This window comes from Acinonyx jubatus, chromosome B4, assembly GCF_027475565.1.
Source record: "Acinonyx jubatus isolate Ajub_Pintada_27869175 chromosome B4, VMU_Ajub_asm_v1.0, whole genome shotgun sequence".
Lineage (NCBI taxonomy): Eukaryota > Metazoa > Chordata > Mammalia > Carnivora > Felidae > Acinonyx > Acinonyx jubatus.
The window spans coordinates 59577078-59595702 of record NC_069387.1 but is presented as its reverse complement, the minus strand read 5'-3'; the positions used below and the strand labels follow the sequence as shown (position 1 = coordinate 59595702).

General features: G+C 37.7%; 1 protein-coding gene across 16 annotated transcripts in view; it reads right to left on the bottom strand.

Moving 5' to 3' along the window:
• PPFIBP1 (PPFIA binding protein 1) overlaps window positions 1–18625 on the bottom strand; it is a 171675-nt gene that overhangs the window by 32704 nt on the left and 120346 nt on the right. For 5 of the 16 annotated variants that reach the window (XM_015065218.3, XM_015065216.3, XM_015065221.3 and 2 more), the window contains 8 exons: window positions 14767–14853; window positions 13405–13518; window positions 12349–12480; window positions 7848–7940; window positions 7431–7523; window positions 5949–6063; window positions 3928–3960; window positions 2023–2084 (listed from right to left, as the gene is read on the bottom strand). In XM_015065218.3, coding sequence (XP_014920704.3) covers window positions 2023–2084; window positions 3928–3960; window positions 5949–6063; window positions 7431–7523; window positions 7848–7940; window positions 12349–12480; window positions 13405–13518; window positions 14767–14853 — 729 coding nt within the window. The remainder of the gene's footprint in view (window positions 1–2022; window positions 2085–3927; window positions 3961–5948; window positions 6064–7430; window positions 7524–7847; window positions 7941–12348; window positions 12481–13404; window positions 13519–14766; window positions 14854–18625) is intronic. The other 11 variants (XM_053226074.1, XM_053226076.1, XM_053226075.1 and 8 more) reach the window with 3 other exon arrangements.

Here is an 18625-nt window from a genome sequence, read left to right as displayed (position 1 = left end):
ACCATAACAATTACCTAGCCAACCCTCAGAAGTATGAGAAATAATGTACGTGATTGGTCTTGGAGCAAAAGCTAACTATACATCAATTACAGTTTAATCCCCAACAATCTATAATTCTGTACTTCTCCTAAAATTGATGGGGCCCATTCCCTACCAATCTGTAATTCTGCATTAATCCTAAAATTTAGACTCACTTTCTATGAGAAATCTCCTTTTAGATGTCCCATGAGCACATCAAATTGAATGTACCTAAAATTAAACTCATTATTTGCCCTCAGTACTTGAGCCTCTTGCTTGGATTCCCTTAACTCTTTGAGGGCACTATCATTCACTTTGCTACTCAAACTAGAAACTTATTCTCAAATTCAGATTAAAAAAAAATCTTGTCAATCTGTAAATTTCTGGAAAACCTCACCACTTCACTTCTACTGCTGTATTTCAACCCCTCTTCATTTCTCACCTAGACTATTTAACAGCCTCTTAATTTTTCTGTCCTAACTCTGCCTCCCTTACTCTTGCCTCCATTTTGCCACTAGAGTTCGCTTTCTAAAATGACAATTTAAATCATGTCACTGCCCAAGGTCTACAGTTAATACCCCGAATGATTAGCTTAGCACTCCAGCTTGCCTAACACCTCATAGCAGCTCCCCTGTCTGCCTCATCTACCCCTCCACCTGTTATATCATTCTGAACTTTCCCAGGATGCACTGGTTGTCTCAAGCCTTGCTTTTGAGACATGTTCTGGGTAACAGATACTTTCCCTAGAAGCTTTCATTTTCCTAATGAACAACTCTTGCTTTTCCTCAGGTTTTGATCAAATATGGCCTCTTTGAAGATCTCTGGAACTACTAAAAACTTGTCACCCTTGGTGCTCCTAAAGCAGATGGAGGATCTAATAAGCCCTCAGTCAACATTGGGAGTTTTGTTTGTTATTGTTGCTCTTTGGGCAGAGGGAAATTAAAACCGAATGAATTTCAATGATTATTTTTAAAAAGTAAAAGCTATGGGGGCACCTTGCTAATGACTTTCCTTTGTATTCAACAGTAGGAGAGACTAGTAAAAAAGAAACCACGTGGGTGACAGGACAGTGAGTTTATTTCCATATAATAAAGAGCAAATAAAGAAAATGAAAGGCAAAAATATAGAGAGAAGTAAGAGAAAGACACAAGATGAGAGAAAAAGATCAAGACAAAGTTCTTTGGCATTTGCTTGTTTTTTACTTCCTTGAAATTAATCTTTTCTCAGGAAAATGCCTCCTTGTTCCATTCATTAAGGAACATGAGGTAAAAGTAGTTCTGATGACAGGAGCTGAAATCAAGTGTTGCTGCCAGTTGGATATATGGCTGATCATGCAGGCCACCAAGAAACACCTTGTTTTAGTAGGTAATTGTGTCCCTCCTCTAAGCAGGATGAAGTGAGAGAAGCAACTGGGAGAAAAGAACTCCCAGAGACCTTGGCCATTTGGCCGGAGTAGCTAAAACAGGGCCTGGGGCCATACTTGATTTCATAGTGCCTGTGCCTGTTTTCTCGTATGTCATCTCTCAGGAGAATAGAGGCAATCCCTGATGTGAAAGAATCCAGGAACGAGAAGGAAATAACACGAATAAAATCAACACCATCACGAAGCTACAGCTGTCATGGGCCACTTCCTTCAGGGTTCACATTAGCCTAGGATTTCCAGTGACCACACAAAGGGTGCACCATGGACCATATCCTTTCTCTCGTTTCCTACCCACATATAAAGAAATGATCTGAGAGCCTGAACATTTTCTAAATTCAGGCAGAGGAGGGGAGGGAATTCTTAGTGGAGCCAGCGCTGCTGGCTGCCATTCTTCTGTACATAATCCCAATTACATCTGCCACCACTGAGCAGGGGCACACTTGTGTAGAAAGGGAGAACGGCTGTCCCTCAACTTCAGCAGGTGTTTAGCCTATGTTCTTTCAAGGTGACATATCTCAAGAAAGGGCAGGGAATGATCACAATGGTGTTACACATCCATATAAACAATTTCATCTAGATACCTTTTCTTCATTTGCTGCCATCAAAGACTCCACAGCCTTTTTCATTTTTTGTACTTCAATATCTGAAAATATCACATCACAAAAGAGTTCACGTTAGTTAATAGGTGTGACAAAAACAAGAGGCTGCCTCTTCAGACTATAATGTTTTAATGAAACTTTTACCATCCATATCCTCCTTTTAGGGAAAATCTGAAAAATGAACACCTTCTATGTCACCTGAACGGTCATCGCTAACCATAAGGGTAAGTGAGAGCTAACTACCCTCTCTAGAAGCAAAACAAAATCTTCATGAGAACACTGAACATGAAATTTCAGTGCTATAACAATGAAAACATGGACTTTTCCAAAAAAGAAACCTAGAAAGCAGTGGGTGAAAGCAATGAACAGTGTACATGATGACAGAAGCAGAGAAAATGATACTCCGTTTTAACCAATATGGAGACATGAATGGTAAGAGCCTGATGGAACGTGGCATTTATATGAGTAGTCATGCTAAGCAGCTGGTTGTAGGTTCCACACAGAAGGATAATAAGCACTTTGCTTCATCTATAAACATCATTTCCAATACTATTTTAAAACATAAAAGCCAAAGTAAGGTAAATGTGATTTTCCTTAAAATTTGATGGCCTAATAGAAAAGCATGTTACTTTAATAATAAAAGAACAAATATTGGAGCTCCTGGGTGGCTCAGACAGTTAAGTGTCTGACTCTTGATTTCAGCTCAGGTAATGAATGACCTCGTGGTTGTGAGATGAAGCCTGTGTGGGGCTCCCCACTGGGCTTGGAGCCTGCTTTGGATTCTCTCTCCCCACCTTTCTCTGCCCCTCCCCCACTCAAGTGTGTGCCCATGCCCATCCATGTGCACTCTCATAAACAAATAAATAAATAAATAAATAAATACATACATACATACATACATACATAAAATATTTTATGGTGGAAAAGTCAACCTAAAATGAAATCACAAATTAAAAAAATTCAATAGAGAAAAAAATTCACCTAAGTTACCTGCTTCTGAGGGAAAAAAAAAATATTACTTAAGATAACTTTTAAAACAGTGGTGCATCATAAACACTGGCATAACATTTTCTTTTTTTGTTGTTGTTAAAGTTTATTTATTTTTGAGCAAGAGAGGCAGACAGAGTGTGAGCGGGGGAGGAGCTTTGAGACAGAGGGAGACACAGAATCCAAAGCAGGTTCCAGGCTCTGAGCTGTCAGCACAGAGCCTGACTTGGGGCTCAAACTCACAGACCACGAGATCATGACCTGAGCCGAAGTCAGACCTTCAACCGACTGTGCCACCCAGGTGCCCCTAACATTTTCAATTAAGGTATATTCTGTAGAAACTGCTTTTTTCTTTTTCTTTTCTTTTTTTCTTTTGTGATGCCAAATTCCTTTGACTTAAGAATTCAGTATCTAAAAGCAAAGAGCCCATTAAGGATTTATCTTTATGCTGCACTGTATGATCTGGGTTCTGCTAGTCAGCCTAGGTACAATCTCATTTCGAACATCAAGAGGGTATGTTTAATTCCTAATGCAGATCTCAGTGAAAAAGTGAGCTACAAAACATTGACGAGTCATTTTAATTTTCTCCTCTGACCCTATATCTCCTGGACTACAAAGAAAATGCTCTCTCACCTCCACTACTACTCTGAGTGCTCTGTTGTATCCTGTGGAGCAAAAGGACTAAATCAGAAAAAATCTGCAAAATGACCTTTTTACTCCTTGTTTTTATTGTTTGTTTATTTACCCTCTATTTACTGCACTCTGAAGAAATGGAGAGCTTATTGATGAAGCAACTTCACATCTTTGGTGAGATAAATGTTTTAAAACACATGCAAAGAACAGTCCAAGTAGTACTTTTGGTGAATGTAAAGGCTGATGGAAATACACCAAAAACCTTACTTTTGTCTTTGAGCTTCTTTTTAAAATTTTCATCTGTGCAGGAAAACCCATCGAATTGGAAGTTAGTATACATTAGAACAATGAATATTTTAAAAGCACTATCATTTAGTTTCCTTTTACCTAAGCTAAAGAAATGCTAACCCTATAAAAATTGAATATTAAGCACTATTTTGTGACTTTACAAATGGCACTACAATATATAATGCTCTGTGTAAGGTTAGAAAGAGAATCGAATATAATTAATCAAAAGAACTAAATTGGAGTTCTTACCTCTGTCAATTTTCTTGTATAAAATGGAGTACATATGCACTCCTTACACTATACATGGTGCAAAACCCACTAGTGATGCTTTGGTTGTTTTTACATTTCTATTACAGTTCAATATATGGCCCTCCTGAATGTGCCTAGTACATTGCTTATGTCACATGAAACTCACCACTCAAATTCAACAATACTGAAATAAATGGTCTATGTCCTCAATAAGGAGGAGTCCACTGACCATGCAATGAGATGTTATGCCAACATCAGACTGCCACGAAGTTTTTAAACCCTGCTCTCAACCCTCATATTTACCTGGTTGTACATCGGTAACAAGCAGTTCACAGACCAGTATCAGTCTTTGGGTACCACTACTCTAGCCCACAAGTCCTATGATTCCATTTTCTTCTTTTTTTTTGTTTTTTAAGACTTTATTTTTTTTGAAGTTATCTCTACACCCAATGTGGATCTTGAGCTCACAACCCCAAGATCAAGAGTCACATGCTCCACTGACTGAGCCAGCCAGGCATCCCTCCATTTTATTCTTAAAACCCTACAAGAATGACCTGCCTATGAATGTCCTTTAAGGACACACAATTCTGGGGGCACCTGGCTGGCTCAGTTGGTACATCATGTGGCTTTTCATCTCGGAGTCATGAGCGCAAGCCCCATGTTGGGCGTAGAGCTTACTTAACACACACACACACACACACACACACACACACACACACACACACACAAATTCTATATATGCCAAAATACACAAGGGAAAAAAATCCATTTTCCTCAATATTTGATGAATTGAGTTCTCTGATCCATAGTGGAATGCAATAACTACAGGTATATAAAGCCAGGATATTCTAGAGCCAAGAAAGACATTAAAGGTAACCTAATTCAACGCCTTCATTGCACAATGATGTTACCAACTGTCACATAATACAGATAAATATACTAAAGCTACACTAAATGCAATTTTTTTTTTGTTTCAAAAGAGTCAGAAGTTGCTTTGGTTTTCTGCAGTGCCACAATAATCTTTAACAGCAAAGAAAGGTTAAATTGAACCTAGTGTTGTCAGGTGTTATGTGCATTTATATTTCCAAATATAATATAAAATACACATTTCATTCAAGTTATTTTCTTTCAAGTATAATGTACATTAAAATTTACAGTCCATACAATTTTCAAAACAAACCTCCTCAATTATGAGAACAATTTTGATAAATTCATATACTTTTTCAGAACGAGAATTTCCCTGTTTTTCCTTTCTAGCAGGTGGAGAGCTCAATCCACAGTCAATTTTCACTGATTTTCCAAAGATGCAGTCTTTTCCTCTCTTCTCTCAAAAGGGCAGACAAGGTTTCTAAATCTCCTACTTTGTGCTGTTTCAAGTTCAGTTCAGAGGAAAATAATCTTGGGGCATAATGATGGTTCCTTTTAATGCTCTCAGACACTCCCTTATACTGCAATTTGAACAAGAACTCTTTCGTGAGAATTTACAACTTGGTAATCTAAAATAAATATCCGATGAAGTACAGAGCTACCCTTCTCCAGCTGCTGAAGAGGAAGTTAACAGATCCCCAGGCACAGGCAAGAGTCTCAGGATTCCCTGCTGTCCTGGGCTTATATTGTTTCTACTCCTCTGCCCTTTCTCTGGAATTAAATATCCACTAAAACGGAGTTCTTGTACAAAGAGAGGGAGCATAGGAAGGGCTGAGTAGGGAGGGTTTCAACAAAGATAACAAATGTCAAATGTATACAGCTACCTCGATCAAGAATTTCCATCCCTTCTCCTTTCATCTTGCACACCAATTTTTCTTGTAGCCTTTTTACTTCAGACTCCTTCTCTTCTAGCTGTTCTTTTAAAGATGCCAGTTCGTCCTACAAATGACAAATTTGTTTTAAAACAGATTATGGCCAAAAGAGAATATTCAGGGAGCGTGTCAACTCTTAAATCAATAATTAGTTTTTGTGAATGAAACAAACAATTAAAAAAAAAAAAACGACAGAGATCTAGATGCAGACTTCAGAAATCAGACAGTGGCAATGGGAAGCAGGAAGCAAAACAGTTAATGAAAGTCAAAGTACAATAATTCTGGTATAAGTATTTCAGGCTTCTGTGTGACCAAATTAAAACAAAACCTTTTAAAGTATAATTAGGACCGAGGTGGCCCTAATGTTTAAATCTTATGTTAAATAAATTTAAAAAAAAAAATCTCCCCAAGTTAATCAAGGATGATAATCAAATTAGACGCTTAGTGTCATAAAAGCAAAATAAAATGCAAATTGGAAAATATATATTAAGACTTGACTGAGATTTATTTAGTATTCCTAGATGGCACTTATGTTCACTGGACTAGGTAGAGCTTAATTAATGGTAGCAAGTGATGAACAATGTTAGCCAAATCATGGGACTAAATAATTCATCCTCAACCCCAAACTAAAGGAAGAGAATCTCTAACAACACTGGAAAAAAAGACTGAGCAAACAGATTTTAAATCCCCCTCTTCTTTTTTTACTACACAGCTATTAAAGATGCCAAGTCCGATGTTCTATTTGCTAATGGTTTAATTTTCAGTTTAACTTTGGTGAAGAACTTAGCATTAGCAAATTTAAATTTTGCTGGTTGTATTGAACACAGAAAATAAAGCTATGCAGTGCTAATAAATGTTCTTTGATATTCAATAAACATTTTATTTTCAGTCTCTAAGTGTATTATGTTTAGTATTATGGGAAGATCTCTAATAAAGCCAGAAACTTGGCTCCATACTTTTTACTTATGATAGGAGTGGAGACCGAGTATAAGGAATTTTCAGTAGCACTGGCTAGAAGCTTCTTTTAAGCAGTAATTTCAATTCACTGCCATGATACAATTAACTGCTATATACATTTACCTTCAAGAAAGCCCCAAAGGAAAAAGCAATCTTTACTACTGCTACAAAACAGAATTTTTTCATAGGTGCATTTTTGCAATTATTTTACCATGCTTGGATCTCAGACACGCTAAGAGGGTTGAGATTTAATTTATAAATGAATACGGTTTATTGTTTTCACACTAATTACGTCATACGTTTCTGAAAACAGTATTAGGGATCTCATTGTCCCTTTCATCAGCTTTAGATGTATTTTTAAAAGGCAGATGACACACACAAAATGAATGCACATGCTACTAAAAACACTATCACAGCAAAACAGCACAAGCCAGAAAGCAACAGGCCCAGGACCCCATTACCCAAAGTCTACTACACCTTCAGTGACTCCCATTTTCGCTCCATCCGCTGCTTTTCATACTGCATCTGACCCACCTTGATTTTCATGCTAGAAAGTTTGGCCATTAAAGACTGGTAGAGAGACAGAGGTGTGAAAGAAAACTATAGATAGAAAAAGACAACCCTAAATAACCAAGAAAATAGTATCAGTTTATAAAGGAGGTTAGGTAATTAAGAGAAATAACAGGTTATGTTTTACTAGATTAGTTAAGCCCGATTTTTATTCAGAATAGTAGTGCTTCAATTCAAGAAGGTCTCCAGCTTGGGGAAAACTGTTCATTCACTTGTAAAATACCCTTCTTTATCATACACTAGGTTGAAAACTTATTTATATTATTGATCACAGGTAAGTAGTGAGTCAAGTGTTTAAACATTTTTGTCATTGAGAAAACTTACTTTGGTTGATTTCAGCTTTTTTTCATACTGAAGTCTTTCATTGTCCATTTCACTGACTCTTAACCTCAAATCATTGATCTCTTGCATTAGCCCCTGTCAAAAAAAGGAAGCAATGAAATATATCAGGAAAGCAGCAACACGCTAATCTATACCAAGATAGATAGATAGGGCCCCATCATTTACAAATATGTTGTCATAATACAACGTTATATTTGGAATAGGAAAAAGAAAATAATCCAAAAGTTTTCATAATACAGATACTTCTACTGCCACTATCTAAAAAAACTAATTTGCTTGTAAAATTTGTCTAAGTGTTCTGAGAAACAGTGACATATTTTTGTCTAGAGCCCAAAAAAGGAAATTAGAATGCTAAATAATACCAACTTCAAGTATTGTGAAGGAGATGATTTTTTTTTCTTTTTTTTTCTTTTTTTTTTTTTTACTATAAGCCATGAAGACCCCACCAACAGTTAATATGTTTTTGTTCCTCATCTTACAGGTCCCTATTCCTGAGCCACAAATTAACATGACAGAACATAATTACACAAAATGCCATAAAAAAGAATAGAACAATGCTAAAAGAGATAAAACTTTCTTAACGAGGGGTTATTCTAAACTTCTATGTGTAATGATTCACACATAGGGAAAGGGATGCCACAAGGAAATACACTTTCCAGAAAACCCACAGGCTTTTAAATTGGACGTGGTTTCTTGTAAAATGGGGGAGAGTATTACTTAGCATTATTACACAATAACTACTCATTAGTTATTATTTCAATTATTAATACAATATTTCAATAAGAGGATATCTATTTTCTCCTTTTATCAATGAGGTTGTGAACTGTGTGACATCATTTAATAACATTTTGCTTGTGATTCTTTATCTACACATTCAAGAGTCATGTTTAAGGAAAATGTCAGTTTCTCCCATTTATTAATCATCCTTGCATAATATGAATTCTTAGTGATTTTCCTTCATCTTTTTTATGTATATCTTTCCACTTTCTCATAGTTAAAGAGCTTTGAATTCCTATTTGGTATTGTTTTATTTTACCTCTAGAAATAGTGACAATTTGCAAAGAAAAAGAACTGAAGAAAACAATTATAAATCAAGGTCATTTTTCTATTTAAAAAAAACCCTACCCAAGTATACTTTGAGGCAACACTGTTGGTATAAATATAAATCTCCAACATGAACTGTAATAACCCAAGCTGGAAAATCTGGAAATAGTTCCTTAATATAAAACTTTAAAAACTGGAATACAAATTATTTCCAACTAATTTCTTATCAGAATTTCGGTTCTTTTTAAAAAGAAAATCTCCCTTTTTCCCTTTCGGAGAAACTCTTTGGGCTCCATAGAAGCTCAGTTTCTGACATCTGCACTCTTACCAGAAGGGGGCACTGTTGAATAATGCTAAGCATCTCCTATCAGCCATTCCTGGGACAGGCAAGTCCTCAATATTCCAAGGTTTCAAGACTTTTACCCCTAATCTTTTGGAAGTGCCTACACTTCTTCCCCACTCCAATATTTTCTTAGAAATTAATCTCCAAATAATCTAAAATTCTAAAACAAAGTTTAAGAATTTTGGATTCATGAGACAGCCATGGAAATTTGTTTTTATTTTAAGGAGGCTCCTCCCCACCCCCAATGTGGGGCGTGAACTCATGACCCTAAGATCAAGAGTAGCATGCTCTACCAACTGAACCACCCCAAAACATTTTATTTTTATTAAGGGAACAATACTATGAAAATTAACATATGCAAGTCAGCTTTAATTCTGAGGGCTATTTTAATTAATATGTTACAAAGTTTATCACACTTCTTATAATCTCTGGGTATATATGAGCTATATATTTTGCCAATAGTGTTGAATATTTATTAGAAAGTTATCAGGGATTGAGTTTACTGAAAGTGTGATGACAAAATCACTTTGCTTATGATTGAAAGTGCATGAGAGGCTCCCGGATGGCTCAGTCTGTTGGAGGTCTGTCTTCAGCTTAGGTCATGATCTCACGGTTCATGGGTTCGAGCCCCACATCGGGCTCTGTGCTGACAGCTCAGAGCCTGGAGCTGCTTCGGATTCTGTGTCTCCCTCTCTCTCTGCCCCTTCTGCGCTCATGCTCTCTCTCTCTCTCTCTCAAAAATAAAAAAAAACATTAAAAAAATTAAAAAACAGTGCATGAGTGAAGCAGGGAGGTGCCAGGAAAAAAAATTTATTAAAAATAAAAAAAAGTAGACAAACTCAGATGTAAATAATGCTCTAGAGTCTTAAAAAAAAATCGTGACATGTCCGCTTCTATTTAAGTCCTAGTGTTCAGTTAACATCTCAGATCCAATTAACCAGTCATGAAAGTTAAGACTCCCCCTAAATTTTAAGAATACAATGGAAAACACCAACTCTTGATCCCTAAACACTCTAACTTCTTTCCCTGTCCTGGAGTTAGCTCCTCTGTACGTAGTCTACCTGCTGACTGGATTCTGTCATGTTATGTAGCAGCTGGGGTCAGGGAATGACAGAAAGGAAGAGGAAAATATCCAAACAGATTTTTTTTTTTAATATTTTTTTTTTTTGAGAGAGAGAGAGAGAGAGCAAACTGGGGAGGGGCAGAGAGAGAGGGAGACAGAGGACCCAAAGCAGGCTCTGGGCTGACAGCAGAAAGCCCAATCAGGACTCGAAATCATGAACCGTGAGATCATGACCTGAGCCAAAGTCGAACCGCTCAACTGACTGAGCCATCCAGGTGCTCGTCATGCACTTTCAATCATAAGCCAAGTGATTTTGTCATCACACGTCAGGTGCCTCTCCAAATAGATTTTCGAAGAAAGCACAAAAGTGACAACTTTGGAGAAATCTGTTTTAAGAGCCCCAGTCTCAATCAAGTGAGAAACATGCTCATATAGGTGACCAACCAGGAGCTTCAGAAGATTAAAACATGAACCAGCTTAGGGATTTCCTTTTGCTGCTGAGGAAGTAACACACACGTCAAGACTTTTCATTATAGTTCCACCTTTCACAGAAAATTTAATTTTGAAAATAGCAATGGAGTAAATCTCATGACATCAAATCTATGTAGGGCTTTCATACAGTGGCTAATATACATAATGTACTTCATATTATGATGGTATGTAGTTGGCTGGAAATAAATGTTTGAAATGAAAATAGAGGGGGAAAAGAACTTAAATGATTTCTTCTCCTCTCTCCTTCTTGGTACCCACTTTCTAATCCAGTATGACAACTCTCCATACTCCAACCAAGGAAAAAAAATTTGTGAAAAAAGAGATGGCCCTAGGAGAGAAGGAAGTCCTGCAGCTCTTCATATTTCTTTTCTTTTTTTTTTTTTAATGTTTACTTTTGAGAGACAGAGACAGAGCCTGAGCGGGTAGGGGCAGAGAGAGGGAGACACAGAATCGAAAGGAGGCTCCAGGCTCTGAGCTGTCAGCACAGAGCGCCACGCAGAGCTCGAACTCAGCAACTGCGAGATCATGACCTGAAGTCAGACACTTAACCCACTGAGCCACCCAGGAGCCCCCTTTTGTCAAATAAATAAATTTCAAATGGATATGCTCTTTCCCCAACAACAAATAAGCAAATAAAAGAGCCAGATTAATAAAATAGTACAAAAAACAAAGCAGGTTTAACCACAAAAATGAGTACTTCAAGCTATAGAATCTATCCCAAGTTTCACTAAAGTTTAGTGAGCTTTATTTAATTGGAATGATTTGTGTGCGGAATAGACCCAAAGTAGAAGGCCAAACTAAATAAACTCAAAAAATCTGTTTTTTTATGATTATATAATGAAAGCATGTTTTCTATACATATTTAAAGACTTACTTATATAATAAACAATCAGTGTAACTTAATAATAGCTTTTAAGGGCACCTGGGTGGCTCAGTCGGTTAAATGTTTGACTTCGGCTCAGGTCATGATCTCATGGTTCGTGAGTTCATGGCCCGCATCAGGCTCTGTGCTGGCAGCCCAGGGCCTGGAGCCTGCTTCAGATTCTGTGTCTCCCTCTCTCTCTATCCATCCCCCACTTGTGTTCATTTTCCCTCCCTCTCTCTCCCTCCCTTCCTTCCTCTCTCAGAAATAATAAATGAATAAACTTAATAGCTTTCAGTAAAATGGTACACTTAAACCCATTATTTCCACAACAAAGAAAACCACTATGGATGGACAGAAGGATGGACAGACAGATGAATAGACAGAAGCTCCAAATATCATGAAGGCAAAAGTATTCCTAAAGACTAGTGAAAGGATTAATATTTAATATCAAAACTCTCACAACAAATATTGCCATTTAGCATTTAGTGATAAAAAGTCAATGTACTTAAAGTTAATTCTAAAAAAGAAGCATGGATGAGTGAGAGCATATAGTAATTAACTGTCTTGCCTCACACCTACAAGGAATTTCCACTTGCTCTAGAGATATGTGTATGAGATACACACACACACACACACACGTACCTATCTGTATATAAAGAGAGGGGGTATCACTTACCTCTGTGTCTCTGAACCTGTCTTCATAGTCCAATCTGTCCTTCTCTACAGCCGTCAGTTTTAGCTTCAAGTTAGAGATTTCAGCCATCAGATCCAACTTCTGAGTCTCTAAGGATGTCCTACTCAGAAGCTCCTATTAGAATTTAAGAGATACATTCAAAAGTTGTTTTATTCTCAGTGGTCACATATGGATATGTCTCACAACTGTGAAGTGGTTAACTATCCAGTTGGGAAAGATTAATTACTAAATAGATAAAATTTGAAAAAATTATTTGCTTTAACTTTCATTGAGCAGAACTAAACACACACCGGCTTATTGGGGAGACATACATTACACAGATACATACATACATATATATCATAAGCCTTAAATGCTGCCAAGCCTGATTATAACACCGATGACGACATGTTTGCTAAGCAACAGGCACCGTTCTGACATGTTTTAAGTGGTTCGATCCTCAAAACAACCTTATGAAGTAAAAGCTCCTAAAGGTAACTCATGAATTATCCTCATTCAACAAATAAGGAGGGTGAGGAACAGAGAGATTAAGAACTCTCCTCAGGGAAATGGCAGAGATAAGACTCAAACCAAAACAGTCTCCTTCCAGGGTGTCAGAGTGTACCCTATACATATTATAGGTCCTCTCAAATATGAGCACTGTGTGTGTGTGTGTGTGTGTGTGTGTGTGTGTGTGTCTGTATGTGTACATAAATTACAAGTTGGTTTTTTGGGTGTTTTGTTTTGTTTTGTTTTCAGTTAAAGGTACTTACCTTTTTTCCTAATCATGCACTATATGCTCATGGATGGGCGTTAGGAAACCATATGAAAGCATAAAGAAGAACATTAAAATTATCTACAATCCTATCAGTATTTTATTCCAGACTGTAATTACGTGAAGTTTTAAGACCCCGCTACTCTAGGTTTTTGCTTAAACTATGCCGGTCTAAGTGAGTCATGAGATTTACTGCTGCATCAGAGTGAACACCACACGTAAATGTAGCATTTCAAATAGTTGAGCAAGAAAATCGCACCTTGGTGCCAGCTTCTGTACATTACCTGCTGCAGCATTTCTTCTGTGGCGTTCAGCTTCTCCCTGTGCTCTTCAAGACAAAACTCCAAATCTCGAATCTTCTCTCCCTGAGCCTCTACCTGGTCTGTTAACACACTTACCTGTATTGAGAGCAAAATACTGCAATGGATTAGGAAGAATGTGGGTCCCACTGCAAACTTTATTTCTCTAAATAGAAAAAAAACTGGAATGATGTCACTACTCATTTGGTTGTAAAGGAAAAACCTGTGAATTTGTAAGACAGCGGTCCTTTACACTCCTACTTCAGATGCTTGTTGATCTGAGGACTCCAATTTTTAAGGAGGTTGGGGTGATTGGGAATGTGCGATACCTTATATTCATAGGTTAAAATCATTTCATTTTATGCGAGAGGGCATGTTAACAAATCATCTTTTTCGGGGGGTGGGGTGGAAGAGGGAAATAATACTAGAAATTAAGATAGACAATGAAGTTAATGTCTGAAAGAGAAGGACTATTCAGGTTTGGTACTTCACGAAGAATAAAGAAAAGGATCCACAGAACTCAAATTCCATGAGATCTTTCATGATCACATTGTCTACATATGTGTTCCAATCTAGGATGTAACTCAAAGATCCATAAGGAGATACTGGATTAGTCTTTTATCTTCAGTGGTTATTGAAAATCTGAGTCTTTCCCCAACAATCACCAGCCTAGTAAATACACTGCAAATCATTTAGCTCAATACCAAAAATATATACATATATATGTATATATATATACACACATATATGTATGTATATATGTATATATATATACACACATATATGTATGTATATATATGTGTATATATATATATATGGATATATATATATATATATATGGGTATATATATATATATTTTTTTTTTGTCAAGCATTTAAAACACTACAAAGAAAAGAACTCAAATTTGGCTAATAAACCAGACTCCACTACTCACTTTATGTTTTGTTTGTCTCATGGTATCATTTTTAAAATTGAAAAATTAAACATATTCCAAATGAGAAATATGCATATTTATGAATATATATAGTATATATGAAGTTATAATATCTGCTGTATATTTAAAAAATCAGATCAAATAAGATGACAGATCAGATCAGAAAATCAGTTTAGATGACACCGTGCCTGCCATCAGAGGAGCCAAGGTGGATTCTAGGTCACTCTAGACTAGGTAGGCAAACCCTGTTCTCCCACAGTACACACCTCTCCCTGTTGTGTTCATCAGATGGCCTATGCACTTACTTCTGGTAGCAGTCTGGCTCCTGTAAGCATCTGAATACACCATCCCAATTTAAAATGGTCTTTGTAAATACATCATGAAGAAAGAAGAACATTTTAAAATCACTTGCCTGAAGAACGAGAGATTCTTTATCATTTTCTAAACGGGCTAGCCTTTCTTGATACACCTCTCCATTCCCAGGCAGGTGTCCATTTGTCTGAAAAATAAAATAAAATAAAATAACGTGTGTAAGGCTCAACTCTCTTTAAAACTAAACTGCTGTGGGCAAACAAAATTGCATATGTTTTTAATCCAAGGAACCTGAATGGACTTGGGCACAGCTGTTGCTGTCATTAACAGAAAATATGAGATTGCAACTTGGTTCATTTAGCTTAAAATAGGTAAAACAGGCATGTCAGGCATTTAGGCATGTTAACACCAAACTAGACAACTTCTCATCAAGCAGAAAATCATGACCTAAGAGGGGTGGTGGCTACTAATATTTACTGGCAGGTGGATACACACCCAAATCATGCAAAGCTTCACATGTGTGTGATCAGGCACAAAACCCCTATTTCCCCCCGAATGCTCAGTGCCACTAATTCTGGGTGGAGACAGTGGGAATTTCCTGGGACACCCTTCTGTTCTTCCCCTCTCCTCCCCCCAAATTCCAAATCCAGGACTGTAAATGCCTGCTTTACATGGGAGGCAGCGGGGACAGCTCACACAAGCTTCTTCCCTGCTACTCACGTCCAAATCACAGGGCTAGTCTTCCCTCTGTCTTTGAAACCTTTCTTTCTTCCCCTGCAAGCTTTGCAGTCAGTCCACCGTGACTTTCCCTGGCAGCACTGACTAGCCATCCTCATCAGCAACTCACCAATTTCCATCCTGACTTCATTAACTTCTTGTGAGATTGCTTGGTCCTACAATGATGCCCAGCTCCTGCCAGAGCCTGTAAATGGGCATCCTACAACCAGAGCACTTGGCCCAGGGCTCTGCTTAGATTAGTGCTCACTGTCTTCCCCTCCCTCTGGCACCCATGTCTTTTCTTATCAGATTCAGATGTTTATGCGTGGCATAAATGCCAAAGGAAGTATAGATTGGGGAAGCAAGTCACATTTTTTTTCTCACCAGTCTCATATATGAAAGTCATTAAAGAGGCACATGAAAAGGCTTGCAGAGAACAGACAACATAAAAACATCATTTTGAAATACAGTATATGTGGTATGTCCCTTGTTATCTCATTTAAATACCTCATAACCATATAATATGTAATCCCAATAGAATTTCTTAATTCCTCATTGAAGTACAACAGAAAGAAAAGCCACTGGAGCTCAAATTGGTTAGATGGGGCCATCCAGAGTTCAATCAAAAAAGCAAATAACTTCAGATTTAGAATCAGAGAAAATACAAACTACAGCCTAACCACCCGGGACCCGGCTAATGTGACATCCATTATTTTCCAGAATTAATTGGTACTATTATTCTACCTTCCCAAATAATGTAGTTTCCAGTACAAATTGTGGGGGTAACAAAAGCCATCTGTTGAGGAGAACACACACACACACACACACACACACACACACACACACACACACACACACAGAGGAGCTTTCATAAAAAACGAAATTTCAAGATGTTGCTTCTAAAAACTTAGATGCACTGGATATATTTCCCATGAGGCAACTAAAGAATCAGAAGCTAATTTAATAAGCCTACAATGTGTATTTAGAATGGATAAAATTTTTAATATCAGCTGCTGGACCACATACCTGCACAATTACCACAGCATAATTCTGTTCATATTGTAAACTGAAGGACCCAGAATTAAATTACAAGTACTATGAAGAGTCAGATGGAATAGCCTGGAAGACTTTCAACCATGGGGACCACCGTGAAAATGAAATTTATGTAACTTTTTTTTTTTAGCGTTTACTTATTTTGAGAGAGAGAGCACATGCGTGTGTGCATGCACGTGAGCAGGGGAGGGGCAGAGAGAGAGAATCCTCGGTGGGCTCCATACTGTCAGTGAGGCGCCCAACACAGGGCTCAATCTCACAAACCCCAAGATCATGACCTGAGACAAAATCAAGAGTCAGATGCTTAAGTGACTGAGCCACTCAGGTGCCCCAAAATTTATGTAATTTCTTGAGGACATTTTTTGGAAAAGAGCCAGGATGTATATAATACATGTCCTCAATCTAAGGAAGTACTCAGACTGGCCCTGTATAGCTTTAAATTCCTCGTTCTGATTATGAACACTAGCAGGCAACTGCTTTTAAAGCCCCACGCAAGCAAATCTTTATAAACTGATACATTTCATTAGATGGACAAAAAAAAAAAAAAAAAAAGGTTTCTGTTCAATGAGGACAAAAAGCAAAAGTCATTATTCCTTCTGACTGAAGGAAATTATAGAAAGATTAGAAGTGTTTCTATAGCAAGTCCTACAAATGTTTTGTGAAGCTACTACATATGATATGGAAAGGAGAAGTTCCAAAATCAGCATCACAAAATTATCTTAAAATCACAATACTAGGGGCACCTGGGTGGCTCAGTTGGTTAAGCGACTCTTAATTTCGGCTCAGGTCATGATCCCCCAGTTTGTGGGACTGAGTCCTGCATCAGGCTCTGCACTGGCAGCGGAGACTGCTTGGGATTCTCTTTCCCTCTCTGCCCCTCTCCCACTCCTCCCTCTCTCCCTCTCCCTCTCTCTCAAAATAAATAAACTTAAAAAAAATTAAATTACTAAAAATTGACTCACAAGGAACACTCACACTTCTCAAGACTACTGATATTTATGAGTGTTCATAATGTTTGAGTAATCAAAAAAAAAAAAAAACATTAAAAGTCACTATAGCAAAATGAAGCAAAAGTTAAGAGCCACCAATGGAGTAGTTGCATAATTTTAAAGTCCTGTGTTGATCTATTCAAGTAGGTAAAGGTCTATTTTGTTCACACATTTATTTATATTTCTGCCAATTTTGTTACCTTTGCCTTATAAATGTTAGAGGTAAATTGCATTGGGCAAATATCCTACCACCTCTTTTTTCCCTCCGACTCTCATGCTCTGCCTACCAGACCACTCAAAAGCCAAACATGGCATGCTCTCTCACACACTAATTCTGTTCCTTCTGCATGGACAGTATTTCCCACCCTTTCCTCATCTTTCCTCATTCTTTAAAGTCCAGTTCAATTAGAGCTTTGTCTGTCAAGCCTTCCTTGAATTACCTGTTCACTCACATGCCAGTTACAACATCCGGATGAACCCTCACCACAGCAGGCATCATACTGAATGGACTAGGTTATACTTGGCTACACATACGTCCCTCTCTTCCAACAAACTGCATTCTTTGTGAGTATGTCTGTCTTTGCATCTGACATACAATGAGTACGAACCAAATGAGCTGAATGAACAATGAGGGGTGTTCGATAAACATCCGATGAATGAAAGATGAATGAACGCTTGGTTTTAACTTGGCTTTCTTACATCTCAGCAAGTCTTTCATTCATGTTTCCCTACAACCTGGTATGTCCTCCATGGTCAACTTCAAGTCTGTATTGTCTCTTCCTACCATGTTTAGGAGGTGTTCCCAGAGCCTTTTTACTGGACTTTAGTAATTGAGACTATCTTGCATGAACCCCCTTATGTAATGTGTTCTCCAAAGCATAATGTATATACTGCCTCCAACATCTTTCCTTTCTTTCCCCCTGCCAATCTTGGGGGAATTGAGTCTTAACTCCTTCTAAAAGCTCATCATTGGGGCACTTAGGTGGCTCATTTGGTTAAACATCTGACTTCGGCTCAGGTCATGATCTCACGGTTTGTGGGTTCGAGCCCCATGTCAGGTTCTGTGGTAAGAGCTCAGAGCCTCGAGCCTGCTTCATATTCTGTGTCTCCCTCTCTCTGCCCCTCCCCCACTCATGCACGTGTTCACTCTCTCTCTCTCTCTCAAAAATAAACATTTTTAAAAAATTTTTTAAAAAAAGC